Source organism: Orcinus orca, chromosome 3 (assembly GCF_937001465.1).
Source record: "Orcinus orca chromosome 3, mOrcOrc1.1, whole genome shotgun sequence".
Taxonomy (NCBI): Eukaryota; Metazoa; Chordata; class Mammalia; order Artiodactyla; family Delphinidae; genus Orcinus; species Orcinus orca.
Genome location: NC_064561.1, coordinates 1,661,778 through 1,689,719, shown reverse-complemented (window position 1 = coordinate 1,689,719; position 27,942 = coordinate 1,661,778). Strand labels below are relative to the sequence as shown.

Here is a 27,942-nt window from a genome sequence, read left to right as displayed (position 1 = left end):
GCAGTGGGCGCCGGGCCCTCCCCCGCGACGCTGGCGGCGTAAACGCGGGCCGCGAGCGACGCTGCGAGACCGGGGCGAGCCGGGCGCCCGCGCGGCTGGGACAGCCCGCGCCCAACATGCGGAGGCCGGCAGCTGCAGCGGCGCCGGAGTGGGGGCCCGAGCGGGCGCCAGAGCCGGAGCCGGAGCGCGAACGGGGTCCGGAGCGGGGGCCCGCGCCGCGCTGCTGAGGGAGCCCGGGCCGCCCAGCCCGGCCGCCCGGCCGCGGGGCCACGGCCACGACCACGGCGGAGGCCGTCAGGTAACGACGCGGACGCCCTTGTCGGCGGCCCCACCCCCGCGGACTCCCGGACCACGCCGCCCTTATATCCCGAGGACCTCCCAGTTCCGGCACCTCGCAGCCCCTACATCCGCACTTCGGACCCCCGCAGACCCCTGCATCCCGTGTCCCGCACCCCGCGGACCTCACAGTCCTGACCCTTTCCTGTGGACCCCTGCACTGCCGACTCTGCTTCCCCACTGCCCCCTGCACTGCGACCCCACTGCCCCCTGCACTGCGACCCCACTGCCCCTCCAGCTCACTGACCCCCACACTCTAGACCCCAACCGCTTAGCACTTCTCCCCTGCACCCCTGATCTTGCCGCCGCCAGCGACCCCCGAACTCAGGCCCTGTCACCTCTCACCCCCACTAATCCCCATACTGCAGACCTCATTGTCCTTCCTGATTCCTCACTCCAGACCCTACTGTTCCCTCACTCCAGACCTCAGTGTCCCCCACTGTCCCTCAGCCCCACCCCACCTCCCCCCTTCACCACCCCCCAGCGCTCAAGCCCACGGTCCGCTCCCCGCGTCCTCCCACCCCTCCAGCTCTCTCTACTGGGCCCATCGCTCCTCCCCACGCTGGCGCATACACTCGCCCCTCTGTGGCCCTGCAGGTTTTAGCGGGGAGCTGGGAGCAGGGAAGGGGAGCAACAGTAGGGGTCTGGTCTGGGGGACCTGTTGTGGGCTGCTCAGGAACTCCCGGCTCTCGCCTGGCTGCGCCTCCCCCTTCCGCCCTCGCCACCGGCTTTGTTTTCCGGAAACACTTCGGATCAGGGAGGGGAGTGCGATGTCTGCGTGCCCAGCAGCCACACTCATCCCCTCCCTGCCCTGTGCTTCCCCTGTTTCCTCTGCCCCTGTTTTCTCAGGGGAAGTGTGTTCACTCTCGGGCTGGGGGCTGAGAGCACTGCTGTGACGTCCGAGGCGTCGTCCTGGGCAGGCTTTGGGCAGCTGGGGTAGTCCCTTGGCCTCCGGATGGCATTGTTTGCAGGAAACGGCCTGGAGAGCTCTGTGCACATAGGTGGAGCCTAGCATTCTCTCCCCAACCCCTTCCACAGGGGGACCCTGGCCAGGCCAGCATCTGGGACTCCAGGGTTGTTCACACATCCATCCTGAGGGGCTTCTGGGGGTCCCCCGTCCCTGCCCCAGGGGACACGGACAGGCTCAGTTGGCGTTTCCGGGCCCCCACGGGCTCCTGTGGTTCAGGGATGTGAGAGATCCGTGGGAGAGCACAAAGGCTCTGACCTGGAGGCAAGACCGGGGGCTGGGGGATGGCTCTGATTGGAAGGAGGTGGAGGCTGTGCTTGAGGGGAACCGGCTGAGCTGGGCCGCCGGTTTGAAAGGGGGAAGTTTGTGGTCCTCGCCAGGAGTTCGTTTTTATCTGCTGCGTCTCCACCAAGTTGTGGCTCCGCAGGCGCGTGGCCAGGTGGGTTGGGGGGTTGACTGTAGCGCCCCCAGGAGCGCACACAGGCTTGGACAGGCCCGCCTCACTGTCTCCGCGGCCCCAGGTGTTCAGTTCCCCGGCTGCGGTGGTGTCTGTGGCCCTATCTCTGAGGAGTGGAATGGGAGGGCCACTTGGGGGTGGTGGGTGTGGGCCGGGGGTCCAGCTGGTGGGGGGCAGCTCCCAGGCTGGGGGCCAGTTGTATGTGCTGCGTTTGCCCGTGGAGGGAGGGAGGGAGGTCGGGAAGGAGCTGGCTGGACCCCCACCCTAGGGGTGGGCCAAACCTTGGGGTCTGCAGCGGTCATCCAGCCCGGCTCTGGTTTTTCCGTGTGCAGTTGCCAGTTGGGTCTTCTGGTCTGATTTCGAGTTCCTCTAAATTTTTCTGAAGCGGGTTGGGGACAGGCGTCTCATTCCCTGGCTCAGAGATGTGACAGCAGAGCCGTGTGTACACAGACTCCTCTAAACTGCTGCTGCTGGTTCCATCTTAACCTCCTCCTTTCAGCTACATAGTAATTACCTCTGGATTGCAAGAGGAAGTAGGTGAGGTTTGTTGGTTTTTTTTTTTACACTGAAAGCTTTCTATCTGTTCGTCCCAGCTCTGGGGAAGCCAGCCAGCCAAGAGGCGTTCCGGACAGCTGCAGGGGCAACCTGTGTCCTTGGGGGTTTACTGGTGGGTCTGAGCGAGCCCTCATTGTGGGCCCAGTCCCCGCAAGGTTGTACCTGGGGAAGTAGCACCTCCCCTGGACGTCCTGGAGCACCAGGAACTCCTTGTTCCAGTGCTGCCTGGGCCACCTCAGAGCAGCAGGTTTTCTCCTCACAGTTGTTGTGGGTTTGGGTTGCTGCCTGCCCCCCCTCCCCCCAGAGGCCTTACTGGGAGGCCTTACCAGGCTGCAGGCTGGGGAGGGAGCTGGCAGCGGGGTGTCATGGCCAGGGGCGTTGGGTGGGTCAGCATGGGTGGTGCGTGTGGCTTGGGGTCGTGGTCAGTGTCTGGGGTCCAGCTGGTGCTGTCACGCCCAATGGGGGCCTTGCTGTCGTGATCTAGGCAGCGGGGTGTGCTCGGGAGAGCTCTGGCCGTCCGGTCGGGAATCTTTCCGCCGTGGAGGAAGGGTCCGCCAGGCCCGAGACCTGGTAGGTGCAGAAGGCCCTACCTCGGGCAGCTCCGTGTCTGCCCATCCCCGTTTGGGAGCTTTGGGGGGCCTGTGCTGGGCGATGGCCCAAGTGCCCATCCTACAGATGAGGAGGTGAGGCCTGAGTGACCTCCAGTAGGAAGACCTATGCTCCCTGGGCTCCTCTGGCCCACAGGGGCTGCGAGTACCCATCTCCTCTCCTGGCCTCAGCCCCTCCCTCCTGCCCTGTCTTCCACAGGAGCTTCTGGTCCAGGCTGAGCCCACGCCCGCCTTTGTAGCGCGGGGCTCCATGCAGAGGGTCGGTGGGACTCTCCGGGAGAGTGGCTGGTAGCAGCACTTCCTTCTCCGAACCCCATGCGTCCCCTGGTACCCGGCACGGTCCACGGATGTGCGCCCGCCCTGCTGTCACGCAGCCCTTCCTGTAAGCCCCTTTCAGTGAGCGGCAGAAGCCAGGTTGCTCGGAACAGACCGCGGTGCTTAAATTCCAGAGGGCGAGCCCCTCCCCTCACCGCGGAGACCCAGCCTGCAGAGCCCGTGCAGAGTGCGTGCGGGGCGGCAGGAGGTCCCAGCAAGTGCAGATGTTGCAGTGCCTGAGCACCCCTGGTGCGGGACTGCTCTCCCCCGGTGCCCCCGCCAGCAGCCCGTCCTTTGGAGAACAGAGAGCTGCCCACCGTCCTCCCGCTGTTCGGAGCCTCTCCTGCCAGTGGCGGGCAGGGGCACCCAGGTGCTGGATCTGGTCCCGGGTCATCCTGGGTCATGGTAGGATCGCTATTTAAAGGTAGAAATAGGGGCTTCTCTGGTGGTGCAGTGGTTGAGAGTCCGCCTGCCGATGCAGGGGACACAGGTTCATGCCCCGGCCTGGGAAGATCCCACATGCCACGGAGCGGCTAGGCCCGTGAGCCATGGTCGCTTAGCCTGCGTGTCCGGAGCCTGTGCTCCACAACGGGAGAGACCACAACAGTGAGAGGCCCGCGTACCGCAAAAAAAAAAAAAAAAAAAAGGTAGAAATAGATATACGGTATGTATCACAACTTTACGTTGGTCTGTGATGCACCTCAGTCTTAAAAAGTTGTTCTTGGGGACTTCCCTGGTGGCACAGTGGTTAAGAATCCACCTGCCAATGCAGGGGACACGGGTTCGAGTCCTGGTCCGGGAAGATCCCACAAGCCGCGGAGCAACTGAGCCCGTGTGCCACAGCTACTGAGCCCGTGCTCTAGAGCCCGCGTGCCACAACTACTGAAGTGCGTGCGCCACAGCTACTGAAGCCCGTGAGCCTAGAGCCCGTGCTCGGCAACAAAGAGAAGCTACTGCCACGAGAAGCCCGCGCACCACAACGAAGGCCTAATGCAGCCAAAAGTGGAACTTCCGCCCTCTTGAATGAGGGGACAGCCCTGCCTGGTGTTGGGGGCCAGGCCGCTCCCCCGCCAGCCCCCTGCAGGACGTAGGGTTGCAGGGCAACGTCGCTCACTGTGGGGTCTTGGTGAGTGTTTGCGGTGCCCCCTTGTGGCCATGCCCGTCATGGGGGGCTCTGCTCGCTGTGGTTCCAGAGCTTGGCTGGTAGGCACGTGGCAGAGCTCTGCTGGGCGCCCAGTGGGTGACCCAGCCGGGACCGCAGGGCAGCTGGCTGGGGAGTAGGCTGAGATTAAGAATCCCAGGCAGAGAATTCCGGAAAGACTGGGGGCTTTCGTGGGGGGACGGTGGGGTGGCGAGGGCTGAGGTTGGGGGAGGTGCCTGGGGACACGTGCAGGCCCCCTTCCTCGTTGCTTCTAGAACAGGCCTTGGGTGTCATTTCAGGGGGCCACGCTGGGAGACTGGTGTCTTTACAGAAACTTGACCGTGCTGTGTGCCAGGCCGCACCGTCTCGGGGATCACCCACATGGACGGGCTGGCCTTGAAGCCAGCCGCTCGCGTAGCTTAACCCGAGCGGGCCGGGAGGGCCCAGGTCAGTGCCGATAGCTCCCAGGACCCCTTGTGCCACCCTGTGCGCCTCTTGCCCCACCAGTGCCCCACCTCCACCTTTGCTCTCACACTTGCACGGGGGCAGTTTGGGGAGCTCCCGCCCTGGCCTGGGCCCTCCCTCGGACTGCCGGCCCTCAGTCATGAGCTGCTTGTTTCCTGAAGCTGCAGCCATGGGTCTAGCGGGAACCTGCATGAGGGACTCTTTCTAGAACCAGGTCTCTCCCCTCGGCACTGTGGGCGTTGGGGCCGGGTCATTCTCTAGGGCAGCCCCGTCGTGACAGCCGCAAACATCCCAGGCGCTGCGCGGTGTTAGGGCGGCAGGATCAGCCCGGCGAGCACCCCAGCTGGGTGTTTCCTGCACTCCACAGCCTGCTGTGAGGGCCCGGTGGGTGCCCGTTTCAGGTGCTCCCTGAGTGCGTCTCTGGGCCTCCACAGGCCCACCTTTGCCCCCAGGAGCTGGAAGTCTGTGGAAGCAGGTGGGGAGGGGACCGGCAGAGGGGAGGCCCGGAGGGATGCGGCTCATGTGGACTGGATGTGGTGGCCGGCCAAGGTCCCCCCATGGGGCAGTGTCTGCCCCCTCACCTCGGGCCGCCCTGCTGCTCGTCCAAGGGTGACCCTCATCCTCCCTCCTGGTTTTGCCCCTGGCCTCCAGGCTGCTGCCTGGGGAGTTGGAGCTTCCTCTGTGGCCAGATGAAGGGGGCAGAGCCAATCAGGAGACCGTCTCCCCTGGACGCTCCACTGCCTTCCCTCCAAAGCTGGGGCTCCAGCCCGGCCAGTCCCCACGCGCCCCTGGGTAGTGCCCCTCACCCAGGCAGGCTGCAGGGCGCGCCCGGCGCCTCTCACACCCCAGCCTAGGCTTCCCCGTCTGAAATGGTCATGACAGTACCCAGCTTGCGGGCGGTGCGGAGTATTTTGGAGGCCCAGGTGTCTATCAGGCTCCCCAGCCCTGGTCCGCAAGACAGACAGGATGTAAGCCGTGTGGATGGTGGACAGTGTGCTGGTACCTGGTTGAAAAGTAGAAAGCAACAGGTGACGCTCCGTTTACGTCATTTAATTTTGTTTTCTGAGGTATGATCATTGAAACGTTAATTGGTGTGAGAAGTTACTGTTGAGGTGGCTTATGTCCTTCCTATTGGGTATATATCCATACTCGTGGCTCATCACCATTTGGAAGCTAAGTTTTCATCGGAAACGCTTGATTTTAACAAATACACGGACTTGAGTAGAAAACATCAGTGCCTTTGGCAATGTGAGTCCTGGCAGAGGCTGTCTGCGCTGCTGTCAGTCATGGCCACGTGTAGCTGATAACAGTGTGGGGTGCCCAGTGAAATTTTAGTTTCAGACAAACCACCGAAAATTGCTTAGTATAAATAGGCCTCAAATAGCGCATTGGACATACTTGTAGTAGAAGTTATTAGCTGCTTATCTAAATTTCCGTGTCAGCTGGGCGCCCTGTGTTTTTATCTGTGTCTGGCCACCCCGGGCTGGTGGCAGCCTTCCATCGGGGGCTCGGGGCTGTGTTGGCCTCAGTGGGTTGGGGCCGGTGGCCGGCCTTGAGGTGTGGAGGGGGACCTCTGCAATGAGGAGGTGGTGCTCCCAGGCGGCTGCAGGCCCTGCCCCGGCCTCCGCATCTGGGGGTGGGCTGGGCATCTGGTGACTCTGATGCAGCCTCTGGGCAGTGGAGGCGCTCCAGCTCGCGGCCAGTCTGGGGGACCAAAGTCAGGGTGCTGCTTGCTCGCTGAGCGGGGCCAGAGGCCAGCGGGGCAGTTCTGGGGCGAGAAGGGAGCTCCTGAGTGTGCCCAGGTGAGCGTGAGCCCGTCCTGGGCCATTGTGGGGACACCTCTGCGCCCCTGGGGCCTTGTCCCGGGCTGCTGGGAAGGACCGAGGCCGTGAGTCAGCCCTTCCTCCTCTCCCCACCTTCTCGCCGGTGTCTGCGTCTCTTACTTCCTGTGGGCACGAACCCCTTGTCCTCTGAAGGATTTATTGCGTGTCTGTCACAGAAGCTGCTTCAACTGGTGGGAGGGGGAGGCGTGGCTCTGGCAGCTGCACGTGCGTCGGACTTTGATCTGCGCTGGACAAGCCCTGTTCTCTGGGCTGCCTGCCAAGCCTCACGCCCTGTGCCCCTCCAGACAGCTCTGTGGAGATGCCACACACGCCCCCGGTTTTAGCTGAGGTACGACTCCCAGACCATGCAGTTCGCTGGAGAGTACACCTTGGTGGTTTTAGTGTATTCACAAATTGTGCAGCCGTCACTAAAATCATTTCCAGAACATTCCATCACCCCCAAAAGAACCATGTCCCCATGAGCAGTCACTCCCCAGCCCATGACAGCTACTCACCACTCTCTGTGTCCGTGGATCTGCCTGTTCTGAACATTTCCCATCAGTGGAGTCGCACCCTGTGTGTCCTGTGTCTGGCTTCTCTCACTGAGCATCGTGGTCTCACGGTCCATCCACGTGGTAGCGAGTGTCAGGGCTTCACTCCTTTTCGTGGCTGAGTGATGTTCCTGTGTGTGGAGGGACCACATTATTTATTCACTCCTCAGTTGATGGACATGTGGGTCATGTGTACCTCTTGGCCGTCATGAGTCATGCTGCTGTGGATGTGCAGACACAGGTGTGCGTGGACGTGTTCTCAGTTGCCTCAGGTGGACACGGAGTAGGTCGAGTGGGGACTGCGTGTTTAACTTTTGAGGAACTGCTGCTTGTTTTCCATGGCGGCTGCACCACCTTCTGCCCCACCCGCCATGGGTGAGGGTCCCGTTTGTCCACGTCCCCACCAGCTTCCTCTCCAGGTTCTGTGTCCTGGCCTCTCCCAGCATCTTTCCTGTCCTGGGTTGGGGTCTGTCCTTTGTGGTGGTGTCTGTCTCCTCAGAGCCTGGGAACCCTGGCCGGTTTTTGGAAGACCATTCTCCCACTGCCCTGCACTTTCCAGAATGCCAGCCCTTTGGAGCATGTGGGCGCTGGGGCTGGTCCTGCCCTTTGACATCACAGACAACGGGCTGGCCCGTGGACTTCGGTCCTGGCGCCCTCGGCTGCTCTCCTCTGAGCAGGCGTGTCCAGTGCCTGGAGTGACCGGCAGGCCCCAAAGGGCCAGGTGGCCCCCCCAGTTGTGATACCACAAAACCACTGTCCTCTCGTTGGTGTTTTCAGTAGCAAAAGCCACACGCACATTGAGGAGAATGGCCGTTACGACAAAGCGTGGGAATGTCTTAAGAGCTTGCTCAGAATCTAGGAGGTGGGCACCAGCCACGCGTTGGTGAAGTCCTTCCAGACCGCTGAACAACACGGGCGTGTTTGTAAGCGGGTCCAGCGACACGCTGTGGACGGACCCGTCGGGATTGGCTGCGGGTTTCCTCCGTGTGGGGTAGAGAGACCGTCTCAGGCTGCGCCATGGGAAACGAAGCCCTGTGGGCCTCAGGCAAGCTCCTGGTGCACCAGGTCCAGGTGGGGGGTTGGGGAGGGAGGACCGTGCAGGCTCCAGCCTGGATGCAGGAGCCTGGCCCATTGGGCAGGCGCTGGGCCTCCTTCCCAGAGGCAGCTGCCTCGTGATGCCCCCGGCCCTGAGGGGAGGGCCCGGGTCTTTGTCCCTGACTCCTCACCCGGTGGGGGGCTGGCCGGACGGGTGGGCTGGTGGGTGTGGTTTTCTGGCGAGTTTGCAGGTGCTCTGGGGGGCCCCTTAATGTCCTCCCTCGTGTGTCTCTCCGGCCCCTGCGTCTGCGTGTCCCCCTCCACCCCAGCAACCCCGCTTCCGTGCCCAGCCGGGGCTCCGCGTGAGGCTCCGTGCTGAGAACCCTCTTCCCCACCCTTTCCCCCGCCCTGCTCCTGAGCTCAGGAAAGTTTGCACCTGCTGGCAGGGGCAGGGAAGGCACAGAGGAGCCCCTGGGCTGCAGTCTGGCTTCCTTGCTGTGGAAACGCGGAGGCCGCTTCTGAGGGCCCCGACGTGCCTCTCCCAGCACCTGGCCTGGGAGCCCAGGTTTCCATCGTTTCCATCGGCGCACGTGTCCCCGCCCCACGCTCTGGCCCTCAGAGGCCTTCACGTTACTTCCCTGCTCTGCCCCTCGTGCTCTCGGACCCTTTTCAGCAAGTAGCCGCCATGTTCCCCCCGGACCTGCTGTGTCCCTGGGGAGCGCGTTGGGTGGATGGGCTGCCGTCGATGGCAGTGAGCGCCGTGATGCTCTTTGAGGGGCTGGGTGGGTGACATTGGAGTGAGGACTGGAGTGGGTGCTGGGTGGGTACTGGGGGAGCTGCTAGAGGAGGTGGAGGTTGTTTTTTTTTTTTTTTTTTTGCGGTACACGGGCCTCTCACTGTTGTGGCCTCTCCCGTTGCGGAGCACAGGCTCCGGATGCGCAGGCTCGGCGGCCATGGCTCATGGGCCCAGCCTCTCCGTGGCATGTGGGATCTTCCCGGACCGGGGCACGAACCCGTGTCCCCTGCATCGGCAGGCGGACTCCCAACCACTGCGCCACCAGGGAAGCCACGGGGTTGTTTTTTAAATAGACTTTTTTTTTAAAGTTATTTATTTATTTATTTTGGCTGCGTTGGGCCTTAGTTGTGGCACGTGGGATCTTTCACTGCGGCGCGGGCTTCTCTCTTAGTTGTGGCGCATGGGCTCCAGAGTGTGTGGGCTCAGTAGGAATCGAACCCGCGTCCCCTGCATCGGAAGGCGGACTCTTACCCACTGGACCACCAGGGACGTCCCTAAACAGACTTTGTTTTAGAACAGTTTTAGATTTACAGAGAGGCTGTGAATCAGTTCAGAGGGTCCCCGTGTGCCCACGACCAGCCCCTCAGCACCTCCTGCAACCCAGCTGATGGGCCCGTGTTCATATGTCATCCTCAGCCAGAGTCCATGCTGCCCCACATCCTCTCTACCCCACGTCCTCTCTGCCCCAGGCCCCCGGGCTGTGCTGGTGTCGCCCGCTCTCCTGGGGTGGGGGGCATGGCCGTCTCCCTGTCTCTGTCTCCTCTCCTCACAGGGCACCCGTCACAGCTTCAGGCCCACCCTCGTTTGCAGATAAGGTCACAGTCCCAGACTCCAGGGGTGGGACGTGTCTTTGGGGGACACAGCTCAGCCCCCTCCTGGGACCGATATGGGGCTGCAGTGCAGGCACAACTGACCTGAGCACCCAGGACGAGGGGGCACGCAAGGCCTGTCATGTGGGCTGGGATGGTGCTGCCCCCTCCACGGGCGGCTAGCTCACTGCGAAGGTGTGGACAAGGCCTTGGTGGAGGGGCTGCAGGGAGAGGCCAGCCTCCGCGGTGATGGAAGGTTCCAGACCTGCTCGTCCAGGACAGTGTGCGGCAGCCCCGGCGGTGCTGAGCTCCTGGCACGTGCCTGGTGCCACCGAGCGCGCTTCTGTGTGTTTGCCTTCTGTGAATGCGTGGCCCGTGTCCTGGGGCAGGACGGCCAGTTGTGCCCGTGTGGCCGGCCCGGCCCTGTCTCTGCGCCTCCAGTTGTCTTGTGTTCCACCTGGCATCATGTGGGGTTTGGACGCCCGCCGTCCCCGTGATCGGACTCCTTCTGTGTCCCTTCCCGCCCTCCCCGACCCCCGCCTGTTCTCCTTTTAGCTCTCTGTCGGGATGCTTTTAAACGTGCCCAGACGCAGCGAGAACAGGCCAGTGAGCCCGTGGCCCGGGCCCACCCGTTCCCAGCATTGCGAGCGATGCAGCACCTCAGCTCGTTCCAGGTGCTGTGTCCAGGGGTCACTGCCGAGCACTCCTCCGGTAGGTTCTCGAGTCGCCCCTGCACAGAAGCGCCCGGTGACTTCTGGGCTGAGGCTGTGGGGTCTGTCGTGAGAACGTTTCAAGTCTGTGGAGAGGTTTGAAGGAAAGCGCTGTCAGTTCCCCAGTCCTCCTGGGCTCGCCTGTAGCTTGGCTGTGCACCTGTGCGTCTCTGCCCACACTTGCTCTTCATGACCCCGAGCCTGCGGCTGCCCCCGAGCGTGAAGTCTGGCCCCCTTCCACCCCTTTCTCCAGGGGGCGCAGCGTCTGGGCAGCAGCCGGCTTGTGCCGCACACGGACTTTTCCTCGTGGCTGCTGAGAAGGTGATGCCGGGCTGCGCCTCGGCGTGCTCCAGCATTGCTGGTGGCGGTTACCTGCAGCCTCCGCCGGGTGGGGTGCCCCTTCCTCTCCCGTCTCCTCAGGTCGCGTTCCCTTGTCTGTCAGTCAGTGTGTTGTGACCCATTTCTGCCTAATTCATTTAGGTGTCGACCTCGTCCCGGGGGCTGGTCACTGTTTTAGGGCCACTTCCTAGCTCTGTGCTGTAACTCCACGTTGCGGTGACCTCAAGCTTCTAGGCTGCGGCCCCAGGGCCGGCGCGTCTCCAGGGTCCGGGTCCCTCTTGGGGAGCAGTGCATAGGCACCAAGACCTGACGCTCGGCGTGCTCACGGCTGCTGGGGTGCCAACCCCGGCTCTGGGTGACCCTGGGGAGGAGGCCCTCCCTACACGTGTCACCAAGGCCCCGTGGGACGGAAACGGGCTCAGCCTGATGGAGGGACACGTGTGTCCGGAGGTGCCTCAAAGGGGGCCGCAGCCACGATCCCACCAGAGTCCCGGCACTTCCCAGGCGGCACCCACCAGGGCCTGCCGTGTGCGGTGGAGCCAGGCAGCCTCCGAGGGGCCGCCCCCAGGAGAGAGGCTGCCCATCTGCGCCCCAGACTGGCCCTGCCTCTGGGCCAGGGCTGTGCCTGTGATGTCGGCCAGGGACTGTGACATCACTGGGTAGAGGCGCTCAGACAAGGGGGTTCCCGGGGCCTCCGTGAAGGGGACCTGGCCCAGGCCCTGACGAGATGGAGGACCCCCCAGAGAACACGGCAGGTAACTCACCTGAGCTGGAAGGCAGGCCAGGGGCCGCCTGGGGACTGGCCTGGGGGGCAAGAGTGGGTCGTCGGGGCTCAGCGGGGCCTGTGGAATTTAAGTTGGCCATGGGGGCCTGAGCAGAGCCCACACCCCTGGAGGGCCTTCCCTGCATGGGGGGAGAGTCCAGGTGCCCCTGGGAGGACCTGAGGGCCATGTTGGTTGGATCGAGACTGGCTTTGTTTTAGGGTTGGGTCAAGGACTGGGTACACCGCCCCCATGATGAGTTTTAGCTTCGGCGCTTGCGCCGGGGCTGGCATCACACACACCTGCCTCCTGGTCCCCCAGGTGTGCCGGGGGGCACCTGCAGACGCCCAGGCTCCTGGCAACGTTTGGCTCTGGTTTTAGCCCTGTGTCCACTCTCTGTTACCCCTGCTCCCCCCAGGTCAGTGGGGGACTCGCTCTTGCCATCCCCCCTCAGGCCCCAGGAGGGGACCCAGGATAACCATCCTGTGGATGGTGGGGCGACCCCTCCGTGCGCGCTGCGGGTGGCTGCTCTCGTTTGCGGGGTGAGCAGGGCTGGCGTCCTGTCCCTGGGAGGCTCAGGGTCTAGGGCTCCTCCCCCGCCTCCCCGTGGTGGCCACACGCCTGCCTGTTGTCAGGAGGCGGATGGGGCCGTAGGCCTGCCCTGCTGCTGTCGGCCCGGCTGGGTGAGCTGCGGTGGGGCCTCTGGCGTCGCGTGTGGGCTGCGGGCCAGGGTGGGGAGTACACACGCCAGAGTCTCTGATTTTGTCCTTGGCTCCCCGCCGGGAGCCCCGTGGACATCGGGGCGTGGGGGCCAACACGGTGCGCCTAGCACCGCAGCCCCTGTCGACGCGGGCTGTGCCCTGGCTCTTGGCTCACACAGGGCTCCTTCCCTGCTGTGCCCGGTCATGCCCGTCTCTGCATGGCGCCTCCTGGACTCTCGGCCCACCGGCTGCCGCAGGTGTGCTTGCGAACGTGCCTCTCCGCGCTGGCTGGAGGGCCCCCTGCTGGACAGTGTGACCGGGAGAACAGGCCTGCTGCTGGGGGTTGTGGCCGGGAACCCACTGCTGCCCGAGCCCTGGGCACGGAGTAAGCGCTCACCTAACACAAGCCATCCTGGGAGGCGGCAGAGGAGAAGGGTCTGCCGAGGGGAGTGTTGCCGGACCCTGAGGCTTGCGTCCTGCAGGGTCTGGGAGTGAGGGCCTGGGAGTGAGCACCTGGGGGTAGGGGCGCTTCTGAACAAGCCCGAGGGGGCGTGTCTCGTGGCTTTGGGGCCGTCAGAGGTTCTGTGAGCTCGGAAGGGTTTGCACCTGGGGACGTGAGGCCAGGCGGAGGCGAAGGCCGTGCCTCTGTGGATCTTGGGCTGGGGCCGAGAGCACGTCCCGCCTGGCCTGAAAGCGGGGGTCGCGGCCCGGAAAGGAGGCCTGCTAGGGAGCCAGGTGCCGGTGGCGGGGCACGGGCTCCCAGGCGGGTGGGCTTGGAGTACAGAGGAGTGGGGCCCTGGGAGGGGTTCCTTGTGTGTGCTGTGGGGCTGGGCGGTGTCAGGGCCCCCCGCCCCATAAAAGCTGCTTGCACAAAGCGGGACCCAGACATGAATCCCTGCCCGCGGGGGTGCGTGGGTCGCGGCGGTGGGACGCGGGACGGCGAGGCGCCCGCCCCGCACTGGCGCAGATGCGCCCAGTCCTCCTGGCCTCGTCTGCGTGGAAACCACCCTCAGAGGTTCCTTAAGAACCTCGGCGCTCGTCCCCTCCCGCTTGTGTGTGCGTCCCCCTGAGCTCACGGCCCCGTGGTGGCCTGCTGCTGGCGTCTGCCTGCCCTGCACCCTGGCTGCTTCTGCCGCTTGCAGGCGGGAGTGCCTGGCGGGAGTGCCTGGCGGGAGTGCGCGGGGCATCCTCGGGGAGTGGAGCCGAGGAGTTGGGAGATCGCAGGGCTCAGCTTTTAATCTTTGAAATTCCCGTGGGTTTTACATCCACCTCTGGTGTGCCTGCGTGTGTGTGCACAGGCATGTGGTGGTTTGTTTTTTTTGTTGTTTTTTTGATTTATTTTTGGCTGCATTGGGCTTTCTCTAGTTGCGGCGAGTGGGGGCTACTCTTCACGGTGGTGCGCAGGCTTCTCACTGCGGTGGCTTCTCGTTGCGGAGCAAGGGCTCCAGGTGCGTGGGCTTCAGTACTTGTGGCACGCAGGCTCTAGAGCACAGGCTCAGTAGTCGTGGCACACGGGCTTATTTGCTTCACGGCATGTGGGATCTTCCCAGACCAGGGCTCGAACCTGTGCCCCCTGCATTGGCAGGAGGATTCTTAACCGCTGCGCCGCGAGGGAAGTCCCCAGGCATGTGTTTTTAATTTCTTTCTGACAAGAAAGAAAATCCGGCTGGAAACCACCCTTAAGTATCCATCAGCAGGGTGGCCTGTAGATTTTGGTGTTCCCTCTCTATGGAATCTGGGAGGACTTCAGCAGAATGAATGAGGGTAGCGTGTCCAGGCGTGTGGTCCGGGCACAAGGTGCCCAGGGTGTACAGGGCACGGGTTCGCTGCGTGTGTGCAGGTCTTGAAACAGCAGACGCAGGCGGCTGGGCACCAGGGGTGGTGGCCTCAGTTTTCTGCAGGAATCCCACGCCGGCTGGTTCCCATCTCAGGGAGTGTTTGCCTCCTGCCCGGTTCTGCTCCATCTGGCCTCTCGGCGGCTCCAGAAGTGAGTCGTGTGCAGTCTCCCGTGTGGTCAGGCATCTGGCCGCTCTGAGCCTGGCTCCACCTGGTCCCTGTGCGCACCTCCCCCACTGCTGGGTGCCTTTTCCACAGGCACCCGTGAGATGAGCGCGTGTCCGGCGCTGGCACGGGCTCTGGGGGCAACGCGTGCCCGGAGGTGAAGCAGGACCCCCACGCCCCGGGCAGCTGTCCTAAAGCTGGGCGGCAGCAATGCCGGGGGATGCGGAGGGCGTGGGCGGGCGCAGGAAGGGGGCAGCTCTTCTGGCAATTAAAATAGAACTTCCACCTGACCCAGCAGTTGCAGCCTAGGTCCGAGCCGGGAGACAGCACTCGCCTCCTGGGGGTTGTACACAAACGCCCCGGCCGCACAGTTCACCGCAGCCCAAAGGTGGGCACAGCCCGGGTGTCCTCCTGTGGATGAGCGTGCCCTCCACACGTAGCAGCATCACTCCGCCACAAGAAGGACAGAAGCCCTGACACTCGTGGACGGACCCTGAGAACACGATGCTCCGTGAGAGAAGCCAGACACAGAAGGACCCACGGTGTCCGATTCCACTGATGGGAAACGTCCAGAACAGGCAGATCCACAGACACAGAGAGTGGGTTCGTGGTTGTCAGGGGCTGGGGAGGGGGAGGAGGTGACTGCTGATGGGGACGGGGCTTCTTGTTGAGGTGATGGAATGTGCTGGAATTTGAGGTGATTGTAGCACAACTCTGCAAGCATAAGCTGTGGTTCAGTAAGAACCGTTGAACTGTCCACTTTATTTATTTTGGCCTTGCCGCGCGACATGTGGGATCTAGTTCCCTGACCAGGGATCGAACCTGGAGCCCCTGCATTGGGGAGCATGGAGTCTTAGCTACTGGACCAGTGGGGAGGTCCCACTATTTCCTTTGTTTTTAATGTAGTTATTTCCTTGTAAGTTTGTAACAGCTGTTCCCAGTTGACTCCCAAATTCCTGATGGTGAACAGCTGTCCGCCCCCCCACCCCCCGCAGGGAACTAACCGCTTACAGGTGGGGAGCGGCCTGGCCCGTGGCGTCGGAACCCCTGAGACGCCGAGGGTGTGGGGAGTGGCCTGCTCTGTTAAGGGCCCGGATTCTGGGCCACGCCCCTCCCTGCCTGCCTTTGGGCCTGCAGTGCCCGTGTGGCGTCCCCTTGGCTCAGATCCATCTCCTGCGAGTGCAGCCGGTGAAGGTGGAGACAGACGGGTGGCCGCCCGAGCAGGGGCACCGCTTGGCCAGCGACCAGTGTGTCGTCTACAGGCGCGGACAGCGCTGCTCGGGCGGGGGCGCGCGGCCCCGGGCCGGCCCCTTGCTCAGGTGGCGCGGCTGCGGTGCCGGGGTGTCGGCTGGTGGGAACCCCAGGCAGTGGCGGAGCTGGGCGCACGGTTCTTGTTGGGGTCGCATTGTCCACACACACCGTCCATGTGGTTGGGAAGCTGCCGGCCTTAAATGGTGAGGTTTGTCCTGAAGCCTGGGCCCCTGCCTGTCTGGGCATCTCCTGGACTCCCAGGCTCTGGCTGCTCCGGCCCTGCACGCCCCCCTGGGCAGCGATGACCTGCGTGGGTGCCGAGCATGGACTGGTGTGTGCACGCGTGTGTGAGCATCTCCCCACCCCGTCCTGCCGGCTGTGGGCCTGCCTCTAGGCGCATGGCCAGAGGCCCCCTCATTTGGGCCTGTCCTCGGCCTGCGACTCTTGGCACCTGTGCCGTCGGTGACACACGGTTGCTGGCTGGCCCTTCCGAGCATCAGGCCCTCGGTGGTAGGCGGGGGCGCTGGGGGCCATGTGGGAGGCCAGTTGGGGGCTCGGGCACCCACGGGGGTGGGAGGCGACCCCCTCATCACCCCCCCCCAGGGCACCGGGCCTCAGTGCTGGTCCTGCCACAGCCCGCCGGGGGCTCCCCCGGGTGCCTTCATGGGTTGTGGATGAGCTACAGCTGGGCCGCCTACCTGGCGTCAGGGCCCTCACCTGGCCTCACCTCCCCCCCACCCCTGCAGGCATTCGGGGGCGTGGCCTCCACCAGGTGTCAGCCCTTGAGTGCTTGGTGGGGAGGGGAGCACAGGTGTGAGCCTCGCAGTGGCCAGTCTGGGCCCGAGGGGAGCTTGGGCAGTCAGAGGGCGTGGGGAGGTGTCATAGGAGCAGGTTAGTGTTTTCTTTCTAAAGCGATTCCTGTGGCTTTGGCGTGAGAATTGGCCAGAGGGGACAAGAGGAGGCGAGGGCCTGTAGGAGGGCCTGTGACCCTCGTGAGAGGAGGAGGTGGCTTGAGAGGCTAGGCCAGCTGGCAGGGGAGAGCCCCGTCCGTCTGAGCTGCAGGGTGACTGGTCCACGTGGTGCGGGGAGGAGGGAGAAGCCGGCACCACAGACAGACCTTGGGAGGGTATCCCCACCCCCCAGCTCGGGTGGCCAGCCCCTCCCTGTAACCTGGAGGGCTATCGGGGTGCCCACCGTTCCCTCCACAGCCCCAGCTTTCTGCTGGAGAGGCCAGGCCGGACTCGCCTTGGGGGCGCGTGTCCAGCCAGCCCCGTCAGGCTCACAGCCCATCTGCCCGCACTCGGGGCCCTTGCAGCCCCTCCTGCCCTCTCACTCTCCTGCAGCAGCAGCCGGTCACCCATCTGTCCACAGGGTCACGGGCTCCTGGAACGAGGCCCAGGGACGTTGATGTCACCTGGATATTGGGCAGGGGTGGGGTGGGGGAGAGGCAGCTCGGAGGCCCCCCAGGTCTGTGGCAGGGGCCTGTCTCCTAGCCTCGGGCACTTTCTGCTCTGCACCTGCCCTCTTCGGAGGAGCAGTGCTGGGGCCTCTGTTGCTCAACTAGGTGTCTCCTCTCCCAGCACAGCCGTCCTCTAGCCTGGGGTGGGCCGGCAGGCGGCACGTGGAATTCTCGGAGGCCCGAGCCTCCCTCCCCTCTGCCCCCAGAAGGTCACAGGTTGCACGAGCCTCCCTCCCCTCTGCCCCTAGAAGGTCACAGGTCGCACCTGCATATCAGAGATCTTTCCAGAACACGGTCCCGCCACCACTTAACGCCCAGTCCCGGGTCCCCTGCCAGGCTGTGCTCTGGGCCCCGGGGCGCGTGGCGGGCGGGCGCATCGCGGCCTTCTAACTCGTGCCTCTGTTTCTCCTGCAGCCGAGAGCCACGAGATTTGAGCTCCCGGGACCCGTCAGCAGCATGTGTCCTCCCCCCATGCGTGACCCCAAGGCCACCGAGAAGAGCGCTGCGGCCGGGCCCTCGCGAGCGCCCGCGTCTCACTAGCAGGAGCCCGCCGGGCGCCATGGGGTGCTAGCCCTGAAGAGCCGCCGCGACCACAGGTCTCCGTGGAGCCGGGATTTGCACGGCAGCAGAGTCACCGTGGAGAGGCCAGGGTACCACAAACTTATGGATTTTGACAAGAAAGGAGGGAAAGGGGAGTCGGAGGAGGGCCGGAGAATGTCCAAGGCCGCCGGCCGGAGCAGCCACGGCGTCCGGAGCTCGGGGACCAGCTCGGGGGTCCTGATGGTGGGCCCCAACTTCCGAGTCGGGAAGAAGATAGGCTGTGGCAACTTCGGGGAGCTCCGGCTAGGTGAGCCCCGCTCGTTCACTTCCGGGGACGCGGGGGCGGGGGTGGACGTGAGGGCTGGGAACGCAGGTAAGCGCGTGTGGGTTTCTGTTCCCTGCCCCCGGAGGAGGCTCTGCAGAGGGCTGGACCCCGACAGCTGTGGGGCGGTTGTGCCAGGGGCCCCAGGCCCACAGAGCTCAGGAGGCTGGTGACGCGGAGGTGGGGGTCCAGGGGCATCTCCTGCACAGCACTTAGTGGTTGGAGCTTAGTGGTGGGCGACCCCCAGCCCCCGTCCAGTGGTCCGTGTCTGTCTGTCGGCTGGTGTTGCTGGTGTCTGACATGCCCAGCGGCCTGCGAGGCCGGGAGAGGCCTGTCCTGAGCCTGAACCTTGGCCATGCCAGAGGCGCTGGGATGGGATCAGCAGCGGGTCCTCACTGCCCTGGGCTCTGGGTCTGAGCCAGTGGACTGCCAGCAGCAGGGGCCCAAACTGCTCACGGGAAGGGCGGAGATGTGGGAGAGACAGGCGCCTCCCCCGGGTGCGGGGCCCCGCGTGCCCAGCCTGATCTGTGCTGCACGGTGGCCGACTCTTCAGCTTCCCCGACGGGGCTTCTGCGCCCCAACCCTGCTGCCCCATTAGTGTGTGCACGTATGTGTGCCCACACGCACACTGGCTGGCACACGCACACTCACGTCCCCTGGCCCAGTCCTGTCCTACAGCCTGGGGGTACCCCTTGTGGCTTTGGGGACCCAGATGGCTGTCCTGGGTTCTGGCCTTGGCATTGGGAGCCGCAGCCTAAACAGCACAGGTCTGGGTAAACAGATGGTGGAGCGTGCGTTGGGGACTGCGGGGGTAGTGGCTTTTGGCTTACAACGCTCTTTAAGGATCGAGGTTTGGTTGTTGCTCCACACCTCAGTATGCGAAACCCGCGGTGCAGGGGCTGACTGTGCTGGTTGTGCTGTGGGGTTTTCTGTCAGGGGCTGGAGCCCGCGGTGCAGGGGCTGACTGTGCTGGTTGTGCTGTGGGGTTTTCTGTCAGGGGCTGGAGCCCGCGGTACAGGGGCTGACTGTGCTGGTTGTGCTGTGGGGTTTTCTGTCAGGGGCTGGAGCCCACGGTACAGGGGCTGACTGTGCTGGTTGTGCTGTGGGGTTTTATGTCAGGGGCTGGAGCCCGCGGTACAGGGGCTGACTGTGCTGGTTGTGCTGTGGGGTTTTCTGTCAGGGGCTGGAGCAGCTGCAGATTTCGGTATCCTTGGGGGCTCCTGGAAGCATTCCCCTGGAGGCTGAGGGGCAACTGTGTTCTTTCCTGCCAGGCTCCTCCGGCTCAGTGCCTGTGGTTTTCTGGGCCTGCAGTTAGTCGCTGTTTGTTACTCTGTCCATCTGTATGACTGCACCCCATTTTGTTCGTGCGTTCTCCTGCTCAGGGACCTTTGGCTGTGCCCAGATTTGGGGTGTTGTGAATAAAATTGCCCTGAGCACCTTTCTTCAAGTCTCGTGTATGAGTGTTTTCATCAAAGTGCTGGGTCACGTGTGCTTATGAGAAACTGCCAGGCTGGTTTCCAAAGCAGTCGTACCCCTTTGAACTCCCGCGGGCAGCGTGTGAAGGTTCTCAGTATCCCACATCCTCATCAACACTTGGAGTTGTCAGGCTTTTCCACTTGGAGCGTGCTAGCGGGTGTGAAGTGGTGCCTCACTGTGGACTTTATTTGCATTTCCCTGATGACTACTGTTGACCACTGTTCTCCTGTATATAGTGTGTCTTGTCTTGTGCCTGCTGCAAAGATTTTTTCATCTCTGGGTTCAGATGTTGATTCGGCCTTAATTTAGGTGTGTTTTTTTTTTCTGTTTATCCTGCTTTGGGTTCATTGCGCTTCTAGGGTATGTATATTAACACTCTTTTGTTAAATTTGGAAAAACTTTGCCATCATTACCTCAAATGTTCTTTCTGCCTTTGTTTAGTCTCCTCTTGTTCTCATACTCCAGTCACACATTAGGAGTGTTTGATGCTGTCCCACAGGTCCCTCAGGTTCCTCTCAAGTTTTTTTTCAGTCTTTTTTCTTTCTTCAGCCTGGATAGTTTTTACTGCCTTATTGTAAGTTCACCCTTCTTTTTCTTCTGCAGCGTCCAATATATTATTTGATACATCCACTGAATTTTTCATTTGATACACGGTATTTTTCACTTCCATTTGATTCCCTTATTTTTCTGTTGAGATTTCCCATCTGCTTGTTCATTTTGCCCATCTTTTCCTTAAAATCCTCGAACATACTTGCAATGGCTTTTTAAAAGTATATATTTATTTATTTTACTTATTTATTTTTGGCTGCATTGGGTCTTAGTTGCGGCACGTGGGATCTTTGTTGCAGTGCACGGGCTTCTCTCTAGTTGTGGCACCTGGGCTTCTCTCTAGTTGTGGCGTGCAGGCTCCAGAGCACATGGGCTCTGTAGTTGTGGTGCATGGGCTCTCTAGTTGAGGCATGTGGGATTAGTTGCCTCGCGGCGTGTGGGATCTTAGTTCCCTGACCAGGGATCAAACCTGCATCCCCTGCATTGGAAGGCAGATTCTTAACCACTGGACCACCAGGGAAGTCCCAGCTTTTTTTAAATTGAGGTATAGTTGATTTACCATGTTGTATTAATTTCTGCTGTACAGCAAAGTGATTCAGTTATACATATATTCTTTTTTAAATATTCTTTTTCATATTGGTTTATCATAGGATACTGAATATAGTTCTCTGTGCAATACAGTAGGACCTTGTATCTGCTGACGTGTTACCTAACATCTGCTAACCCCAGCCTCCCACTCCATCCCTCCCCCAACCCCTCCTCCTTGGCAATCACCAGTCTGTCCTGTATGTCTGTGATTCTGTTTCATAGATAGACTCCACATATAAGTGCTATCATATGGTGTTTGTCTTTGTCTTTCTGACTTGCTTCACTTAATATGATAATCTCTAGGTCAATCCTTGTTGCCACAAATGGTATTATTTCATTGTTTTTTATGGCTGAGTAGTATTCCACTGTGTGTGTGTGTGTGTGTGTGTGTGTGTGTGCACGTCTTTTTTCTCCATTCCTCTGTTGATGGACATTTAGGTTGTTTCCATGTCTTGACTGTTGTAAATAATGCTGCTAATGAACACAGGGGTGCATATATCTTTTTGGATTATAGATTTGTCTGGATATATGCCCAGGAGTGGGATTGCTGGATCACATGGTAGCTCTCTTTTTAGTTTTCTGAGGAGCCTGCATACTGTTCTCCACAGTGGCTGCACCAATTTACATTCCCACCAGCAGTGTAGGAGCGTTCCCTTTTGCAGTAGCTATTTTAAATGCTGTGTCTGTGGTGCCTTTGGCGCTGTTTTTCCTTCTTGCAGTGCTGTTCCTTTTTTCACATGTCTAGTGATGTTTTATTGTCTGTTGGACAATGTGGGTGCCACACGTGAGGCCTGGATCATGCTTCATCCTGGCGACTCATCATGACCCCACCAGGGACTGTTTCTCAGCTTTGATAGGGTGGGTGGCAAGCAGGCATTACTCAAGGGCTGGGGTCGCCCCCTCCCAGTGTGTGGGCTTTCTGGGTTCTCAGCCAAATGTCCGGGGGGTTCAGGGTGGCCTCCGTGCTCTGGGTGGTGGAGGCTCCAGCGTCCTCCTGCCCTGTGCAGCCCCGGCATCTCCCTTCTGCTCATGGCCCCCCGGAGGCATTCTCTGTCAGGCCTTGCAGACTCTCCCACTTTTCACACCTACTGCTGAGCTGGCTGTTGGTGAGGCTCAGAGCCTGGAGCACCCGAGGTCCCCAGGAAGCTGTAAATCCAGACTTCAGATGCCCGCATGCACGTGCACGCACACACACTCTCACCTTCAACTCATCTGGACTCCAGGACTTTGGCTTCCCCACGTGCACAGTCAAAACAGGAGGTTTCTTGACCAAGACACAGAATAAGATGACCAATTACCAGAAAGGATCAGTTAGGCATCATCAAAGTTTAAATTTCCAGAAATGTTGTTTAGAGCACGAGTAGGGGGGCTTCCCTGGTGGCGCAGTGGTTAAGAATCCTCCTGCCAATGCAGGGGACAGGGGTTCGATCCCTGGTCTGGGAAGATCCCACATGCCGAGGAGGAACTAAGCTCATGCACCACAACTACTGAGCCCGCGTGCCACAACTACTGAAGCCCGAGCGCCTAGAACCCGAGCTCTGCAACAAGAGAAGCCACCGCAATGAGAAGCCTGTGCACTGCAACGAAGACCCAAAGCAGCCAAAAATAAGTAAAATTAAATTAAAAAAAAAAAAAACACGAGTAGGCGAGCCACAGACCGGGAGGTGCTATTTGCTGAGCACCATTGGACAAAGCGCTGTTACCCAGGATGCAGGAGAAGACAACAGCTTGGTCAGCAATAAAAAAACAGGTGCTGCGATTAAAACTGGGCCAGAGATCTGAACAGACACCACCCAGAAGCAGACGGACAAGCGGCTGGGGGGCGTGGAGGGCACCTCGCCTTGTTGGCCCTGGACAGGACTTCTGCTCCGTGCGCAGCACAAGCCAGCAAACCTGCCCAAGAAGTGACAGGAAGGCCCGTGCGCAGCGTTCAGTAACGGACACTGGAGACGGGCCAGGTGTGTCCGTGCTGCGACGGACGCGCCCGGGCAGGAAGCCAGAGCGAGCCGCGTCATGCGTGTGCAGGGAACCCCAAGGAGCAGGGAGCATGTGGGGTGGCCTCTCAGGAGGTGAGGTGGTGGTGACGCTGTCTGTCCTCACGGGATCGGGGTGGCCCAGGAGCACACATTTGCCAAAGCTCATCAAATGCTGTGCGTTTCCCAGGTAAATGCCTCCTCCCAAGGGAAAAACAAGCACTAAGTACAACTCGAAGTTGATCTGCAGGCTGCAGTGTTTAGGGGGCAGGGTGCTGAGGTCTGCAACTTCCAGACGCATCTGAAAATGAGATGAACAGGTGATGGCAAACAGAACAGAGCAATCGCGGATTGTGTGACCCAGGCAGCCAGGGTGTGGGGCTCCCTGCGCCCAGCTCTTCCTGCTTTTCTGAATGTGTGAAACTTTCATCATAAAGAGTGGCGGGGAAACACAAGAGGCATGCCTGTTATTTAATGAAAATGAGGAGGACTAGATGGGCGCTTTCTTTCTCTGCCGCTGGGTGCCTTTTACTCGTAGTAACTGAAGGAGTGGAATCTGCAGGAGGGGCCCCTGCGGGCACCCCCTTCGCACAGTGGCAGTGAACAGAAAAGAGAGGTAGAAAGCTGGGAGAGGAAGAAATACAGCTGTGACCTGTCTCGGACGGCTTGATTGCCCACGTGCGGAGGCCAGAGTAGTCTTTCAGTAAACAATTAGAAAGGAATGAGTTTGATAAGGCTGCTGCATGTGCCAACACAGATCGACTGTATTTCTCTGTTGGAGCAACGACTGGAAAACAAAAATTTAAGAATAGTCCCGATCGTGTAAGAGCACCAAAACCCATCAGGTGCCTCCAGAACAGATCTCACAAAGGCCGCACACTCTACGCTGAGCAGTAAAAACATCGCCGAGTCTCAAAGGCCGCACACTCTACGCTGAGCAGTAAAAACATCGCCGAGTCTCAAAGGCCGCACACTCTACGCTGAGCAGTAAAAACATCGCCGAGTCTCAAAGGCCGCACACTCTACGCTGAGCAGTAAAAACATCGCTGAGAGAAGTTAACTCTGGAGACATGGACGGCACGGTTCTCCGCAGACTCGGGGCCACCCCTGCAGTTGTCTGGGGACCAGCTGACTCTATAGACGGGGACGGACACCAAGGCCCTGGAGGAGCTGAGGCTGAGCTGAAGATTCCAGGCCAAGCACCACAGTGATGAGACAGCCGGGATGGGCAGGGACCCGGGGGACCGACTGACAGGCATGCGGGCCCCTGACTTGGGCTTGTGGGGTCATACGCACCGGTGTCTTGGCCACCCACGGGTGGGGCAGAACGGCCTGGTGCAGCTGTCTCCCAGATTGTCCCACTGCAGTGGGATGGAGAGGAAGCTGAGGCCTCTTCCCACACTGGATCCTCTCAGAAATAAGACGCAGCAGCACGGCACTTCGGGCGTGAGGTCGCCTGGAGGAGCAGCGCACCGTGGGGCTGAGTCGGAGCTCAGGACCTGGAAAGGCGGGACGGCAGCACCGGGAGGGGCAGAGGGTGGAGCGTGTGCACAGCGCTCACCGTGCATGCAGACGGCCACCCAGGGGCTGGCCCACACTGTGCATGCAGACGGCCACCCAGGGGCTCAGCCACTGGTAGGAACTGTAGCAGGTGAACAGCTCGTGTTTTTGCAGTTTCGTGAGGTTGAGCGCCATGGCTTGTTCTCCGTGGGCACCTGGAGGTCCAGGTGGGCCAGCGATGGGCCGCGTGAGATGTCCTGCCCCAGGCATGTCTGTCTAAGCTGAGGACGCAGGTTACGCTCCCTCCTGATGGGCTCCTGGCTGGGGCCCCTGCTCCACAGCGAGGGGGCGGGGCTTGTCCTCTGGACGTGTACAGCTCAAGGCCGGAGTTCCTGGCATTGTGGAATGGGGGGCGCCTTCGGGGTCCCTAGAGGCTGGAGCGGTGAGCATAGGTCAGGTGGCGGGGGGGGGCCTCACAGAGCCTCTGGGGACGGTGGGGGGAGGGTGTGTGGGAGGGGTGTGATGTCTCCTCCAGGTTCCCTGCGGCTGGAGCTGAAGAAAGGCCTTGGGGTCACCAGGACTCTTTGTTGTGTTTTCACTTTTTTAGATGGGAGAAGTTGGAGCGTGTTGGCGTGCTGGCGGGAAGGATCCCGCAGAGGACTTGGGAGCAGCCCCGAGTGGGCGGAGGCAGGGTTGGCCTCTGGGGCGGTGCTGGAGGAGAGGGCAGGACGGCAGGGAGGGGGCCCAGGAGATGAGGGTGCGGGGGCAGATGCGGGTTCCCACGGCCGGTGGGAGTACCTTGCGGGCCCGGGAGGGATGGGCCCATCCTTTTCCCTTCCAGGTCCGGGAGGGATGGGCCACGCTCAAGGAGGGCTGCCGCAGAACAGGAGGTGCCCCTTGGACGGGTGGGTCGTGAGCGGTCTCCTGTCTGCTGGGGGTCCTGCCGACCTGACGTGCCTCTCCTCCCACAGGAAAGAATCTCTATACAAATGAATACGTAGCTATCAAATTGGTGAGTCCGGGCCCTGCCCCCTTCCCCCAGTCCCCAGCCCGGGCAGGCCCCTCGCCGGCCCCCAGCAGAGGCTGTCCCCACGGGCCGGGAGGAGGGCAGGACCGCGCCCTGCGTGACATCCATGTGTCCCCTCGTCCCTCCCAGGAGCCCATCAAGTCCCGGGCGCCGCAGCTGCACCTGGAGTACCGCTTCTACAAGCAGCTCAGCGCCGCAGGTACCCCGGGGCCGGGTGTGGGAGCGCAGGGGGAGCCCGCCCGGGCGTCGCGTGAGTCTGTGTGTCCTCCACCCGCAGAGGGCGTCCCTCAGGTCTACTACTTCGGCCCGTGCGGGAAGTACAACGCCATGGTGCTGGAGCTGCTCGGACCCAGCCTGGAGGACCTGTTCGACTTGTGCGACCGCACGTTCACTCTCAAGACAGTGCTCATGATTGCCATCCAGCTGGTGCGGGCCGCGGGAGGGAGAGGGGGCCGGACACTGTGGGGCGGCAGAGGGAAGGTGGGCAGGGCGGAGGGAGCCCGCTGAGGCCCGCCCGCCCGCAGATCACGCGCATGGAGTACGTGCACACCAAGAGCCTCATCTACCGCGACGTGAAGCCCGAGAACTTCCTGGTGGGGCGACCGGGCACCAAGCGGCAGCACGCCATCCACATCATCGACTTTGGCCTGGCCAAGGAGTACATCGACCCCGAGACCAAGAAGCACATCCCGTACCGCGAGCACAAGAGCCTGACGGGCACGGCGCGCTACATGAGCATCAACACGCACCTGGGCAAGGGTGAGCGGCGTGCGGGGTGGGCGGGGGGGCGCGAGGGCTGCGCTGACCTGCCGTCCCCCCCCGCAGAGCAGAGCCGCCGTGACGACCTGGAGGCGCTGGGCCACATGTTCATGTATTTCCTGCGCGGCAGCCTGCCCTGGCAGGGGCTCAAGGTGGGCGCGCCGGGGCCGGGGCGGGGCTGGGGGTCTCCTGCGGGCAGCGCCTCGGTGCCGACCGCGCTCTCCCTGCAGGCCGACACGCTCAAGGAGCGCTACCAGAAGATTGGGGACACTAAGCGGGCCACGCCCATCGAGGTGCTCTGTGAGAGCTTCCCAGGTGAGGGTCTGCCCCCCGTCCCCCGCACTCCCCGCAGACCCCCTGCCCAGTGCCGCCGCCCTGCTCCTCCACGCCCCCCAGCCCTGTTGCTGTCCGCAGAGGAGATGGCCACGTACCTGCGCTACGTGCGACGCCTGGACTTCTTCGAGAAGCCGGACTACGACTACCTGCGCAAGCTCTTCACCGACCTCTTTGACCGCAGCGGCTTCGTGTTCGACTACGAGTACGACTGGGCCGGGAAGCCCCTGGTACGTGGGCGGAGGGGAGGCTGGTGCTGGAGGGGGGCCCCTGGTGCGTGGGGGCAGCTGGCAAGGACCCTGAAGCCCCTGTGCTCGGGGGCGGGGGTGGCTGGCACGTGACGTGGGGCGGGGGGGTGGCTGCCGGGCCTCAGCCGCATCCTGCCCCCTTGCAGCCCACGCCCATCGGCACGGTCCACACCGACCTGCCCTCGCAGCCTCAGGTTCGGGAAAAAGCCCTGCTATACAGCAAAAACCAGGTGAGGGGCCGGCCGAGGACCCCAGCAGCGTGGGGGTGGGGAGAGCAGGGCCTACAGGACTCCCGTGCCCCTCTTGCCCTGCAGGCACTGAACTCCACCAACGGGGAGCTGAATGCCGATGACCCCACCGCTGGCCACTCCAACGCCCCCATCACGGCCCCCGCAGAGGTGGAGGTGGCCGACGACACCAAGTAAGGCCCCCGAGGTTGCTGGGGGCTGGGACTCCCTGGGCCCACCCCCTCGCTCCCGTTCCCCCATCCCCCTCTTCTCCAGCCTGCGCCGCCTCCCAGCCTGTGCCCGCCCCTTCCAGGTGCTGCTGTTTCTTCAAGAGGAGGAAGAGAAAATCTCTGCAGCGACACAAGTGACCCCGGGGCGGTGGCCTCTGAAGCCTCCCGATGCAGCCCCTCGGGGCCCGCTTTTCCACGGCCGTGTGGCCACCGCTGGACGCAGACTGCAGGCCCGGCAGAGCTGCCAGCCCCCGCGTGGGGTCACTTCCTTCACGTAAGACTTTGGCCGAGATTTCTACACCTGTGTCTAGTCCTCCCCTCCGAGAGCATTAACTATTTAAAACAAGGAAGAGAGAAAACCACAGCGGCCGCCCTGCCTTGTGCCCCCGCGCGTCTGCTGAGTAAGTAGCGCGGCCGCCTCCGTCCAGCCCGCCGCTCGCCCGTTAGTGTCATAAAGTGCAGCTTGTCTCCCTCGATCCAAAGGCCGTTTTCTCGAGGGGGCGCTGCGGGGCGTTGCTGCCAGGGGTGAGCCCGCCCTGGGCCTCCCCAGACCAAAGGGGAAGGCGGGATGAGAGCGGCCCCCAACTGAAATGCTGCACCAAAGCCTGGGCCGGTGGGCGCAGCCCGCGGGGGGTCTGCACACCTGCTCGTGGAGCCGCCGGCCTAGAACTCTCGGGGTGGCCACCGCGTGGCCCGTGGGCTCCTTGTGTCGCTCTGCGCTGCCGGCCGAGCCGTGGAGACAAGCGCCTTAAAGCCCATCCGAGCCCCGCAGGTGCGTGTGGAGCCGGCAGCCCGTCGGTGCGGCCCCCGTGGTCCCCTGGGGCCCGCGTGCTGAGGGCAGAGCAGCTGGGGGCGCCCCGCGTGTGCGTCTAGGTCTTGCTTTACAAAAAGTGTACAGAAATGGCACTTCCGTTTCTCTGATGCTTCCTGGAAGCCATAGAACTTAGGGGCTTTTTTTAAAAAATAAAGGAAAATGAAACCAATTCTGAGCGTGGTGTCCAGTCTTTCCAAGGGGCTTGGCTGAGGCCAGCAGCAGCTCACATAGCCAAGTCCCTGGGAAGGGACAGGCTAGGAGGCAGGACAACTTGGG

The 27,942-nt window shown here is 62.1% G+C and overlaps 1 protein-coding gene and 1 long non-coding RNA gene across 8 annotated transcripts; one reads left to right on the top strand and one right to left on the bottom strand.

Annotated features, from left to right (window-relative positions):
- The first annotated feature begins 52 nt into the window (after positions 1-52).
- On the top strand, positions 53-27,835 carry CSNK1G2 (casein kinase 1 gamma 2). Of its 7 annotated transcripts, none has more exons than XR_004480288.2 (12): positions 53-298; positions 17,495-17,927; positions 25,000-25,040; positions 25,185-25,254; positions 25,333-25,481; positions 25,580-25,814; positions 25,881-25,966; positions 26,045-26,129; positions 26,229-26,352; positions 26,542-26,625; positions 26,710-26,816; positions 26,936-26,978. XR_004480288.2 is itself a non-coding variant. In XM_004286348.4 (12 exons), exons 2-12 carry the CDS (start codon positions 17,744-17,746, stop codon positions 26,988-26,990), a joined length of 1,245 nt encoding a protein of 414 aa, XP_004286396.1. In that variant the 5' UTR covers positions 58-298; positions 17,495-17,743; the 3' UTR covers positions 26,991-27,835. The 7 variants fall into 7 exon arrangements, 6 of the variants coding, with proteins under 6 accessions (XP_012394769.1, XP_004286395.1, XP_033273434.1 ...); XM_004286348.4 differs by having other exon boundaries at positions 58-298; positions 26,229-26,377; positions 26,936-27,835; XM_012539315.3 differs by having other exon boundaries at positions 26,229-26,377; positions 26,542-26,816; positions 26,936-27,835.
- On the bottom strand, positions 9,447-11,067 carry LOC125964100 (uncharacterized). Its single transcript, XR_007476766.1, has 3 exons — positions 10,941-11,067; positions 10,518-10,654; positions 9,447-9,543 (listed from the first exon to the last, which is right to left on the bottom strand). It is a non-coding gene; the product is annotated as an uncharacterized LOC125964100 (long non-coding RNA).
- Positions 27,836-27,942: the final 107 nt, after the last annotated feature.

Excerpts from the sequence above, each read along its gene's own strand:
- CSNK1G2 (XM_012539315.3), top strand. The coding sequence starts at position 17,744 with ATGGATTTTGACAAGAAAGGAGGGAAAGGGGAGTCGGAGGAGGGCCGG. Across the intron at positions 25,967-26,044 it reads TGCCCTGGCAGGGGCTCAAG|GCCGACACGCTCAAGGAGCG; the intron begins GTGGGCGCGCCG and ends CTCTCCCTGCAG. Across the intron at positions 26,130-26,228 it reads GCTCTGTGAGAGCTTCCCAG|AGGAGATGGCCACGTACCTG; the intron begins GTGAGGGTCTGC and ends TGCTGTCCGCAG.